Genomic DNA, 11,750 nt, shown 5'->3' on the forward strand with positions numbered 1-11,750 from the left:
TGAGCAAGGTATAGGGGCTGAACCTCAGCTTTGAGTCCCACACTGCTTGGCCAAAAGGTCAGGCAGTGCAGAGGTGCTGTGTTGGCCACCTGCATGCCCCAAACACCCCACAGGACTTGCTGTCACTGCTCCCAATGGCATTTCCTTCCTGCGACCCTGGTGTCACACTCCACACCTGTGAGCAGTGTGAGTCACCAGAGTCCTTCCAGGTGTTCTTCCAGGCCTGTTTGGCAGAGTCAGGCACTGACCCATCCCACTGCCTCAAGCCCATCTTGAAGTGACCACCAGCAGACCTGGCACCATCAACATCCCAGCCCCCAGAGAGATCCAAGTGCTCTGCAAACCTTGGACCTCTGAAACAGCAGCCCTGAGAAAGCACACAGAGGCAAGTACATAATTTCTTGGGGTTTTCTTTTACTTTTTTTTTATTCCTTCCCTTCCTTTGCCATGACACACGCTTTGTTTTAAATATCTTAAATATATTAATTTTTAAAAAGTATTAATAAAAAGCTACTGAAGGACATGATTGGCAGAGTGACCAAGGGCAGCAACCCATTGCAAAGTATGGGGACATTTTAAAAAACAGAAAATAAATGATAACTCAAAAAAATGGCCTTTTTTGCATATGCAGAGCTGGCTGTAATACCCTGGACTCTGGCATTATTGTAAAAATGGAAGGGGAAGCAGTAGAAAAAATATATTCCATTGTACCAACTTGCATTGGGAAGGGAGTTAAGAGCAAAAACGAGGAGGATTGAAACATTTTTGGTATTTCAGATGTTCCCTCCCACACCCACTGCCCAATCACTTTCAGTCTTTAAGCAAGTTTTCTGGCTTGGGGTAGCCAAAGAGTACAAAATCTGCTTCATAAAGCTTGTAGAGCTGCTGCCTCCAAGCCAGTGGGATTTTGGCAAACCAGTTATCTTCCCAGCTGCTGGCAGTCCTGTTTCGGTAGCTGGGTGGGAAGCGAAGCAGCCTGTCCACTTTGAGGAGCTGCAGTAAATAAGCAGCGTCCTCATCCAGCGTCTCCAGCTTCCCGATGAAATCATAGTCTATCTGGCACGGGTGGCACAGACGGTAAACCTGCCTCCAGTGCTCATTGAACGGGGCCATCTTCTCTGTCCTGGGATCCAGTAAGTACTGGATGAAGTCAGAAAAGGAGACTTTGAGGCCCGCCCCGAAGGCCTCGCTGACGGAGGTGGGGAGGTTGGTGTGGTTGGAGTAGAGCTTTAGCATGGGGATGGCGAAACGCCGGTAGAAGTCCTCGTTCTCCAGCTCGAATTTGCTGCGGAAAGCGGAGATGAGGCGGACAAAGGGGTCTCGTACGAAGAGGAACTTGGTGTATTTCTTCAGCTTGATCTTCATCAGGTGCCGGGAGAACTTCCCGTAGCGGCGCCAGAATTTGTTGAAGGTCAGGTGGGTGCTGGTGTTGTGGACGTGCTCCCGGGGGATATCCAGAGGGTTCCTGTAGGGGACCCCCTGGTCCAGCAGGCTCTCACTCAGCACGATCATCACACGTTTCCAGTTGGTGCAGGCCACCTTGGGCACGTAGCAGTAGATGACGCCGTGGCGGTCATCCACGATCAGGTGGTTGAGCTCGTAGTTGGGAATGTCATCGAAGGAGCGCTCCTTGGTGGGGAAGGTGAAGCTGGAATTGGCACAAAACTCACGCAATGTTCTCTGCCTCTCTACCTGCAGCTTCTCTTGGTCCAAGCTGTTCCTGTCCTTGTGTGTAGACCAGTCATAGCCCCTCACGTTCTCCTCCAAGTTACTCACCACAGGCTTGTTGGAGCCCTGGACGATGAGCTGCTCTGTCTTTCGGGGGATAGAGCTGTTCTGTTTCAGGCTCGAGCTCAGCAGCTTTGCCAAAAATTCATCTACATCTGGCAAGGCTTCCCAGTCCTCACCTGCTGCGACGGCTCCCGGGGAGTGGGGTCTGGAGAAGGATGTGTGCAGGTAGAAGTGAGCCGTGCCCACGTTGTCCCAGTACACAATAATCAGGAGGATCATGAAGATGGAGACCAGCACCACAGACAGACGGAGGAGCCGTGCTTTGGTCATCCTGACACTACTGTGGTAGCTGGCTTTCACCTGGACTCACCTCTGGCTTGCAGAGTGAGGCTTGGGATCCAGCATGGTGCTGCAGAGCAGGAGCCTGGAAAGGTATGAGGAAAGAAAAGTTAATCCTTAAGAAATCCTTCTGGTTTGGAGAGAATGACCTGGCACAGTCAAAACTTATCGTGGGTCCATGACCATCCCCATTTCCACGTGGGGAGAGCTGTGAGAAGTGCCCTACTGGAAAGAGGCTCATCAGAACATGGCATGTCAGTTGTCACTTCACTGGGAACAGGTGAAATCCTATTATCAGTACACTGTCTACAGACTTCTGCTGCATCAGAAAACAGCTCGGCAGTGCTGTGTGTACAAAGATGTCACTGGTTGCTGCTGAACTGCACACAGGCTGCCTGATGAGTACAAAATGTGGGAGCAGCAGGTGAGAGAGCAGCCTGGGGCCAAGCTGGGGCTCTGCTGGGAGCATCTGATATATGTGGGGGGACAGGCAGCAAAGTGTGGAAGGGAGTGGGACAATTTCCTAAAGGTCAGGATTTGGTTGCCTCTTTTGTGCCTGATCAGGTGGCCTGGCAAAACCTGGACAAACTACACAGTGGAGGCTGAAGGTGGCCAGAGACACCCCAATGTGCTGCTTTGTGGGGTAGTGGTGATGCTGCTGAGATCAGGTTTGACCCATGCCATGCAAGGAGAAACCCACTCTGCGGTCTGAGACTGGCTGGACCATTGCTCCTGCTGGCTCCACCAGCAGCACTCAGTCTGGTGCTGGGACCAAATTCCTCCCTTCAGGAGCAGCAGCCTGGAGTCTGAGGATGGCATCACTTCTTGCAGCTCAGTCCTCCTGAATTCTGCATCCTGCCTCACTGAGTGTGAGCGAGTGTGCACAAGTGTGAGCAAGTGTGCGAGAGTGTGCCCAAGTGTGCCCAGGTGTGCCTGAGTGTGAGCGAGTGTGCCCAGGTGTGCCCAAGTGTGCACGAGTGTGCCCGAGCGTGCAGGAGTGTGCACAAGTGTGCCTGAGTGTGCCCGGGTGTGTCTGAGTGTGCCCAGGTGTGCCCAAGTGTGCACGAGTGTGCCCGAGCGTGCAGGAGTGTGCACAAGTGTGCCTGAGTGTGCACGAGTGTGCGCAAGTGTGAGTGAGCGTGCCTGAGTGTGCCCAGGTGTGTACGAGTGTCAGCGAGTGTGCCTGGGTGTGCCCAAATGTGCCCGAGGGTGCGAGAGTGTGCACAAGTGTGCGCGAGCGTGAGTGAGTGTGCCTGAGTGTGTGAGAGTGTGCGCAGGTGTGCCCAAGTGTGCCTGGGTGTGTGTGAGTGTGCAAGAGTGTGAGCGAGTGTGCACAGGTGTGCGTGAGTGTATGTAAGTGTGAGTGAGCGTGCCTGAGTGTGCCCGGGCGTGCCCAGGTGTGCACAAGTGTGCCGAGGTGTGCGTGAGCGTGCCTGAGTGTGCACGATTGTGCGTGAGCGTGCCTGAGTGTGCATAAGTGTGCACGAGTGTGAGCAAGTGTGCACAGGTGTGCGCGAGTGTGCCAGAGTGTGCGCGAGTGTGCCTGAGTGTGTGTAAGTGTGAGTGAGCGTGCCTGAGTGTGCCTGGGCGTGCCCGAGTGTGCATAAGTGTGCAAGAGTGTGCGTGAGTGTGGCCAGGTGTGCGCAAGTGGGCACAAGTGTGTGAGAGTGTGCACAGGTGAGTGCCAGAGTGTGTGTGAGCGTGCACAAGTGTGCCCAGGTGTGCCTGAGTGTGCGCGAGTGTACACAAGTGTGTCTGAGTGTGCGCAAGTGTGCATAAGTGTGAGTGAGCGTGCCTGAGTGTGCGTGAGCGTGCGCAAGTGTGCCCAGGTGTGCCCGAGTGTGCAAGAGTGTGTCTGAGTGTGCGCAAGTGTGCATAAGTGTGCGTGAGCGTGCCTGGGTGTGCCCGAGTGTGCCCAGGTGTGTGCAAGTGTGCCCGAGTGTGCGTGATCGTGCCCATGTGTGCGCGAGCGTGCCTGAGTGTGCACAGGTGTGTCCGAATGTGCGTAGGTGTGCGTGAGTGTGCCCAGGTGTGCCCTCGCTCCTGCCTTGGCTGTTTTCCTCACTGCTGGGAAGGAGGGCTCTGAGCAGGATGCAGCTGCAGTGTCCAGGCCCAGGCCCAGATCTGCGCCCAGCTGTGCCAGGCATCGATCCCCGCCCCAGGCACCCCTGCACTGCACAGCCCATAGAGACTCTGTGGAAAAGAGCTGGCTGCCCAAAAGTAGACATAATAACGTGTGGCAATTTTATCAGTTTCATAGCAGTCATGGCTTTTTATCAATATCAAGTTTCTGGAATTAAATTATTTCAAGAGAAGTTCTGTTTAAATTTTAAAAAATTAGTAAAATATAATGATTTCAGGCCTAGAGCTTACTGAGGCAAGTTTGAGAGTACTAAAATATACAGCCATACACAGAAAGTATGCAGAGCCAATTACCTTGCAGACCTCCTTGCTTTTTACACTATCTAACACACAAGAAGAAAGAAGCCTCAATCCATGATTTCAGCTTTTGGTATCACACTGTGGTCTCATCTCTGCATGAAGATGCTCTGTGCTGAAAACAAATTCCTTACTGGAGTTACGAATACAGGGCTGAAGGTGCCACTGCCTCAGTGGCTAAAGCAAGTCCCTGCTGAGACAACACCACTGACCTGAACACACCATCCTATCTACTCTGTGTGAAGGCACCCAGTAGGTGTTATCTCCATGACCTCTCTTGGTAGCTATTTCATTTTGCCAGGAACAAAGATTACACAAACAGTTCTCCTACAATCCCCCGCCAAGGGATACAGTCCTGATAAGAGCCATGCATCAATAAAAATCTAAAGGAGAGATTACCTTTAACTGAATGATTTTGGAGATTAGGGGGGCTCTGGTAAATCTGTGTTCGTGCCCAGACACTGTTGAGTCAGGACCTCTTTTGCTGCTTTAATGTAATTTATATTTCTATCACACTCAACACTAACTGTCGTAGACATCTTTTTGTGAAAATCCTTTCTTAGGATTTTTTCCCTTCTGAGAAGCTGAGGCCTCAGAAACAAAATGAAACAATGGTTCTCTGCTGCTGTGGAATGCAACAGGTGGATCTGTGCTTGGTCTCGTGTGGATGTTTGGATTTAGTGACCACTCACGGCAGAGCTGGCTCTCTCTCTCTGTCGAGGCACAGACCTTTGTTTTTCATTCCTTTCTATTCTTAACTAGCCTTCTGAGAGGAAACCTTTCCTTCTATTCTTTTTTAGTACAGTTATAATGTAATATATATATCATAAAATAATAAATCAAGCCTTCTGAACATGGAGTCAACATTTTGGTCTCTTCCCTCATCCAAGAACCCCTGTGAACACTGTCACAACTAACAACTCTTTATTTCTCACCAAAGACAGGTGAGAAATAAAGAGGCAGCTCAGATCATCCATTCTGAGGGGTGCAGCAGGTTTGAGGTTTTTTTGCTTTAACCAGCCCCATCTTTTCACTGCTGTCTGCTTTCCATGACTGCCAGCCTCTTGCTTCCCACAGGATCCTCAGGGAACACCCATCTCCCCACCCTGCTGCATGTTTTCTGTTCCAAGGCTCTGTGCAGAGGCAGGCTGGCAAACCAGCCCTGAGCTCTCCCCAAGCCAGCAAGGAGCCAGTGCCCACAGCCAGGGAAGAACAACACAGCAAAGTGATGAGGTACAAGTAGTTACTGCAATGTTCTCCACCCCTCCAAGCATAGTCCAGGCTCTGATCATAAACACAGAGCAGCACCTACAGATAAAAAACAAGAGCTGTCCTTTCCACACACATCCTAAATCTTTCCAATGACTTCAGCACAAGCCCTGCAAACACCAGCTTTGAAAACAAAGCTACTTCAGGGCAAGCTGCCCTGAAAAGTTTTGTTAAAATGAAGGCTGGGTGTCTCTTCTTCCCAAAACACAGAAGTTGCTCCCCAGCCAATTCACACCACCCTTAAACAACATCAACCCCACCCTACACAGAGATGCAGAAGAACTCAAGTCCAGATATGCAGAAGTGCTGAGCTCTGTCATTCCCAGGAAAAAAGTGCTCAGTACCTCTGAAGTTCACTGCAGCCTTGCAGTGAATGACTTGGTAAAAAGTGCCCTGCATGGTTGGGCTTCTGTCTCAGGGGTGACGGGTTTTAACAACCGAAGTCCAGGTTTCAAACATTAGACAAGAATTTAGTAACAAAGAGGAACCATACCAGATACTGTTACATGTCAAAGTATTAGGTCAGCTTGTCCCAAGACACAAAACACATATCTGAAGGCTTATGGTTTCTCCACCCTGGTGTCTTTATTTACAATTTGGAAATAGGGACAGACAGAAATTCAGCAGAGCTGTAGCCTAATACAGGCTTTGCACTGCAACACCAAAAAGTGCCCTCTCCTGAAGCCAGGTTCTTATTCTGCCTGCGAAGGGGAGCTGGAGGAACTGCAGACATAACGTTCTACACTCTGCAGAGCAAGAAGGAGGTATTACTCAGCAGTAATTCTCCTTGTTTAGCTAGTCAAGATTGAGGATGAAGCAGATCTGAGAAGAAACACCCAGAGAGATCAGCAGAGAGCTAAAGAAGGGGCAAATTACATATGTGCGTCAGCACTTCAGACCAAGCATCTGAGTCCAGCAGCAGAAGATAATGGAGGGACACTGCCAAGCCTCCTGCTTGGCACACTCCTGGGTTTGAGTTTTGCCCAAGTCTGTTCTTGCTTTTGATCCCATTTAGCTGCTCAGGGCAGGGACTGCTTCCTATTCTGGATGAATAGGGTGCCCACTGCGCACAGAATCCCAGCACGCTGCGCTTCCAGCGCTGCTTGAGCCCTCTGGGCTGCCTGGAATGCAGCAAGCCTGGAAAGCTGCACGGAGCATCCTCTCCTGCTGTCCCCAGACCCAGCAGCTCCCACAGCCCCGGGCAGCACTGCAGCCTCCCAGCATTCCTGCAAAGCTGTCCCAGCCAGCCGTGGACACATCACCCTGCTGGCAGCAGTGACAGGGGCAGAGTGGACACTGTGTGTGGCACTCCCATTCCTGGGGCAAGTGGAAAGAGGGATCTTCACCAAAGCCACCCCACAATGCAGCTTCACCAAGTGCACCCCAAGGGCTCCAGCCTGCTTTCCAGGACACGGCACGCAGGCCTGCCAGAGAGTTTGGCTTTTCCAAGACACACACACGCATAGAAGCAGCGAGCAGCACAGAATCAGAAAGACTCCACTTCTATTAACTCTACCAGTGCCAGAGAGGAACCCTGGAAAAGAGCAGTAAGACAGCTTAATGCCCCCTCAGAAGGAAAAAGCTGCAGAAAACAAGAGTTGCTCTATTGATTACGAGCCATCCCCTTCCTGAGCACTTCATAAAGGATGCCAGACTGAAAGCACAAATTAGAGCTCCCTGTGCACATTAGAAGGAACGTGCCTCTGTCCTCCCCTTGCCAGAATCAAAAGGGAAAGCTTCCAGAAAGAGCCAAGAATTTACATTCAAGTTCAACCCAAAGTCACCAGCCAACAGGAACGTGCACCAGGATGCAAACAAAGCTGCCTCTGTGACACAGTGCTGGCAGACTGGAGAGTGGACCAAGTGCTATAATCACCCTACAGAGTCCCCTGAGCAGCCATCCCGTAACCATCTCCAACCTGAACCCGGCCTGGGTGTGAACCAAGAGCTTTTCTCCCCATGCCAGGCCTGGGAAAGACGCTGTGGTCTGAGGTCACTCGTGCCATGACAGGTCAAACCCCCTGCTGGGTCAAACAAACACCTCTCAAATTTAACACCGGAAAAAGGGGATGTCCCCAGCACTCTTATTGCAAAAGCCATTGCAGATGCAACTCCTCGGGGGTTTGGAAACTTTATTTCCACTTCACAGCCCGATTGTAACTGTTTATTCTTAGGACGGATAAGAGCTTAAGTAATTTGTGTCTCTTTATTCCTTTCCTCTTGGGTTTATGGAATAACTACATTCTCTTCCAGCCTCTCTGCAAAAGTAACTCCAGCTCACTTACAGGAGCAGTAAGGCCCACAGAAAATAAAGCAGCTTACAGAAGGGCATGTGGCAGACACAGGGGACAACAAACCCTCTCTATGAACAGCAGTGGTTTTTGAAAGAAATGTGCCTCCAAAGGCTTGGGTGCAGATCCCCTCTCTTCTTCCTTTGGGTTTCCCCAGCACTAGGAACCATCTCAACTCCTCCAGTGCCCACTTGATCTAACATGAAAAGATACAGGATTTCTGGCAGCTTACTTGGATTTTGCCTGCTTAGGAAGACAGAAAGAAGTGGAGTAAGAACTTTTAAAAAAAAAATCAAACCCTCACCAAATTCAAATGGATACTTTCCTTTGGGGCACTTCACCAGGGATCACTGGACCCCTGCAGCCTTCTATACTTACATATCATGGTACACACCAGTTATGCTTAGGGAATCAGCAACCTCTACAAAAGTGGAATCTAATTTAATATCCTAAAGGTGCAGGAGAACAAGCACCCACCAGTGAAAGCAGCCTGTACCAATAAACAAATTTCATGCACTTGGCTATCGCTCAACACATTGTTTCTCCCCAGCTTCCCAAAAGTCTTGCACCCTTTGCAGAGCAAGGAAGTTTTACCTCATCGAATGACACCAATACTTACATTAGTATAAACGTACACCATAAGCAAAAAATTGAGCTGCTTTGCATGTTGCACCACAACTTAGCCCATATAGGCTAGAGACCAGCAGAAGAACATCCTAATCTACACTTTGCCAGCACCCTGCCCACATTGCTGCCACAAAGCCTGGTTTGTACAGGCTTGGCAGCACTTGTCACCTCTTTTTTAATATCCATACTTGGAAGTTGTCACAATTTCCTGAATTTCAGGAAGAAACTCCCAAAACGCAGGACATGCCATTCGTCCCTTACTTTTATCACAAACTTCCAGCACACGTACCATCTCTGCCTTCACAATCGCAGGGAGCACCTCAGGCAGCGCCGGTGCTGCAGCCTGGGCCGACAACACCCGGGGACATTTGTTGTGTGTCACCCCTGGCTGTAGTCACCTTACAAACAGCCGGTTCCGGCAGTTTTGAGCTCTGCAGTGAAGTTTAGGCTGGAAGAAGAGCGTTTAGGGCCGGATGCCCGCGGAGCAGCGCTGGATCCCGGCTGCATCCCGGCATCGCTCCCGCTCATCCCCCGGCCGCTGCCCAGCCCGGCAGGGGCTGCAGAGCACCCGGCAGGGCTGCACCAGCCTCAGGCCCAGCACCGGGGCTGGAGGGACTCACAGAATCATTAATGTTGGAAAAGATCTCTAGGATCGAGTCCCACGATCATCAATCTAACGCTGTCAAACCGTGACCCCAAGTGCCACATCTACATCTACCTCCAGGGACGGTGACACCACCACCTCTCCGGGCAGCTCATTCCCTGGGTCAGCTTGAGGCTGTTTCCTCTTCTTCTGTCTTTTTATATTTGGGAGAAAAGACCGACACCCACCTGCCTACAGCCTCCTCCCAAGTGGCCGTGCAGAGCGATGTGGTCCCCCCGGTCCTCCTTTAATCCAGGCTAAACCCGCCCAGCTCCCTGGGGAGCGTCCAGCCGGGAAGGTGCCGCGTGTGCGGAGAAGGGGATCTGCCCCGCAGAGCCCTCGCAGCCCCAGCCCCGCGTCCCGCCGGACCGAGCCCTACCTGGCACCGCGGAGAGCGGAGGGACAGGCGGGGACACGCCACGCTCATAACCGGGAGCTGGTCCGGCCCCGGGGCGGCACCACCTCAGCGAGCCCCGCCCGGCCTCTCGGACAACCCCCGAGCCCTGCCCTGCCCGGCCCCGCGCTCACCTCCCGCCCGGGCACCGCAGCCTTCGCCTTCTTCCCCTTCTTCTCCTTCCCTCCTCCTCCTCCCGCCGCGCTCCCGGCGCCGCCTCTCGCGAGACGCCGCGCGCGGGGGTCCCCGCGGGGCCGCGCAGGCGCCGCTCCGCCCGCCAGGGGCGGCCCCGGCCGCGCGCCCGCCCTCGCCTGAGGGAGCGCAGGGCGGGCGGCTCCGGAGCCCTCACACCCTCCCGGCGTGAGGCGAAACGGCCATAAACGAAACCACAGGATTCACCTCAACATGTGGAAGAGCTGCTTGCCATGGAGGGGGGCAGAGCTCTGGAATAGGGAGGCCAGGGAGGGTGCGGGTCTCCCTCTCTGGAGATATCCCACACCCACCTGGACGCGTTCCTGTGTCGCTTGCTTTAGGTGACTCCTCTGTGGCAAGGAGTTTGACTAGGTGATCTTCAGAGGTCCCTCTCAACCTGAAAATTCTCTGTTCTTGTAAAAATTTAACGTAAATCTCACTTTTAAATTAATTACAGGTTGCCACACCATAACACTGTGTGGGTATTTAATGTCCCTGAAGCTTGGGTGGCCAGCAGTCATTATAAGGAGCAAAGTCTAAATAACTGGACACAGTAAGGCTAGAAAATGCTGCTGAAAAACCCCAGCACAGTTTAAGCTCCTTTTTCTTCTCTAGTTGTTTGTGATTGGTAAGAATTGAACAAATAAAAAAAAACATTAGCCCAGCACTGAAAATTCCACTTTGCACAAGATATGGGCTGCAGCCTCACATCCAGCAATAATCAAACATACAAGTGATAATTTACAGATCCCACCTCCAAGAATTCAAGCTCCAGCTTTTACATAAATTAACAGACTTAAATATAGATTTTTCAAACAGGGAAGTTGCATATCACCTGGCTCTGTACTCTTCACAGCAGTCATGGAAAATTATCAGACTCTTGGTCACACAAACTTTCCCTTTGGAGATGCAGCCTCAGACTGAGTTGCTCAGCTCAATTCAGCTCACTGGAAATGGCACCAAACACTGCAACTTTTTCATGGTGATTCAGCCCAAAGGTATTTAGCAGAGATGTATATGCTTGGAAAGCTTTATTTTCCCTCATTTTTGGTCCTGCACTGTTTGCAGGTCACGTGAGGTCTTGTAAATCAATCCTGGCTAAGGACTTGCTGGCACAGGTTTGTCTTACACACACTCTGTGTTTATTTTATCTTTATTTTTATCTTTTTTATTTCTTTATTTATCTCAAAAAGTCAGCTCTGGAGACAAGTGTTCCTGACCTTCCACTTCCCTGTCACAGTTTTTCCTGCTGCTTTGTGTTTCACAAGGAAAATTGGCTGCTTGCTACACTTGCTCACGCCCTTGCATTGATTGCATCCTCACTTCAGGGGCTTAAGGCATTAATAAAGACAAGTAATTAAGCTTCCTCATCCCTGGAGTGAACTATCCCTCATCTTCCCAACAGCAAAGCAAGAGGCACAGAGAAATAGGAGCGTGTACAGTGTCACCCAGTGAGAAACAGCACACAGGAGAATTCTTTGCAAGTGCTGCAGCTGTAAAATAGATTCTTCATCCATTTGAAATAAACGCCCAAACCTACCTGAGACTGTCACCTTAGAGGAGGGAAGCCACTTCTGCTTGGGGCAAGGAGTCACTATTCCATGCAATTATCAAACCATTTTATTTGCAGCATATTTTAAAAGCCCCTTAAATGGAGAAGGCTGCCAGCTGAAGACGTTTGTTCCAAAAAGGAAAACACATCCCCACAGTTTACCTCCAGGGTAGTAATTCTTATCAGGGTCTTCACCTACCACCACTGCTGCCTCTCTGCCTGCAGTCAGATCTGGAATGCTCTGTAGACAGAAGAGAGCTAAGAGCAATCCCT

The 11,750-nt window shown here is 51.0% G+C and overlaps 1 protein-coding gene across 1 annotated transcript; it reads right to left on the reverse strand.

Moving 5' to 3' along the window:
* Nucleotides 1-394: 394 nt before the first annotated feature.
* CHST12 (carbohydrate sulfotransferase 12) lies at nt 395-9,974 on the reverse strand. The gene is made up of 2 exons (XM_071443950.1): nt 9,868-9,974; nt 395-2,155 (listed from the first exon to the last, which is right to left on the reverse strand). Exon 2 carries the CDS (start codon nt 2,059-2,061, stop codon nt 811-813), a length of 1,251 nt encoding a protein of 416 aa, XP_071300051.1. The 5' UTR covers nt 2,062-2,155; nt 9,868-9,974; the 3' UTR covers nt 395-810.
* Between the last annotated feature and the right edge of the window lie 1,776 nt (nt 9,975-11,750).

Source organism: Agelaius tricolor, unplaced genomic scaffold, assembly GCF_023055355.1.
Source record: "Agelaius tricolor isolate 1412-34295 unplaced genomic scaffold, bAgeTri1.0.p SCAF_19, whole genome shotgun sequence".
NCBI lineage: Eukaryota > Metazoa > Chordata > Aves > Passeriformes > Icteridae > Agelaius > Agelaius tricolor.

Bases quoted from the DNA above. Each gene is read 5' to 3' on its own strand.
- CHST12 (XM_071443950.1), bottom strand. From the start codon at position 2,061: ATGACCAAAGCACGGCTCCTCCGTCTGTCTGTGGTGCTGGTCTCCATC.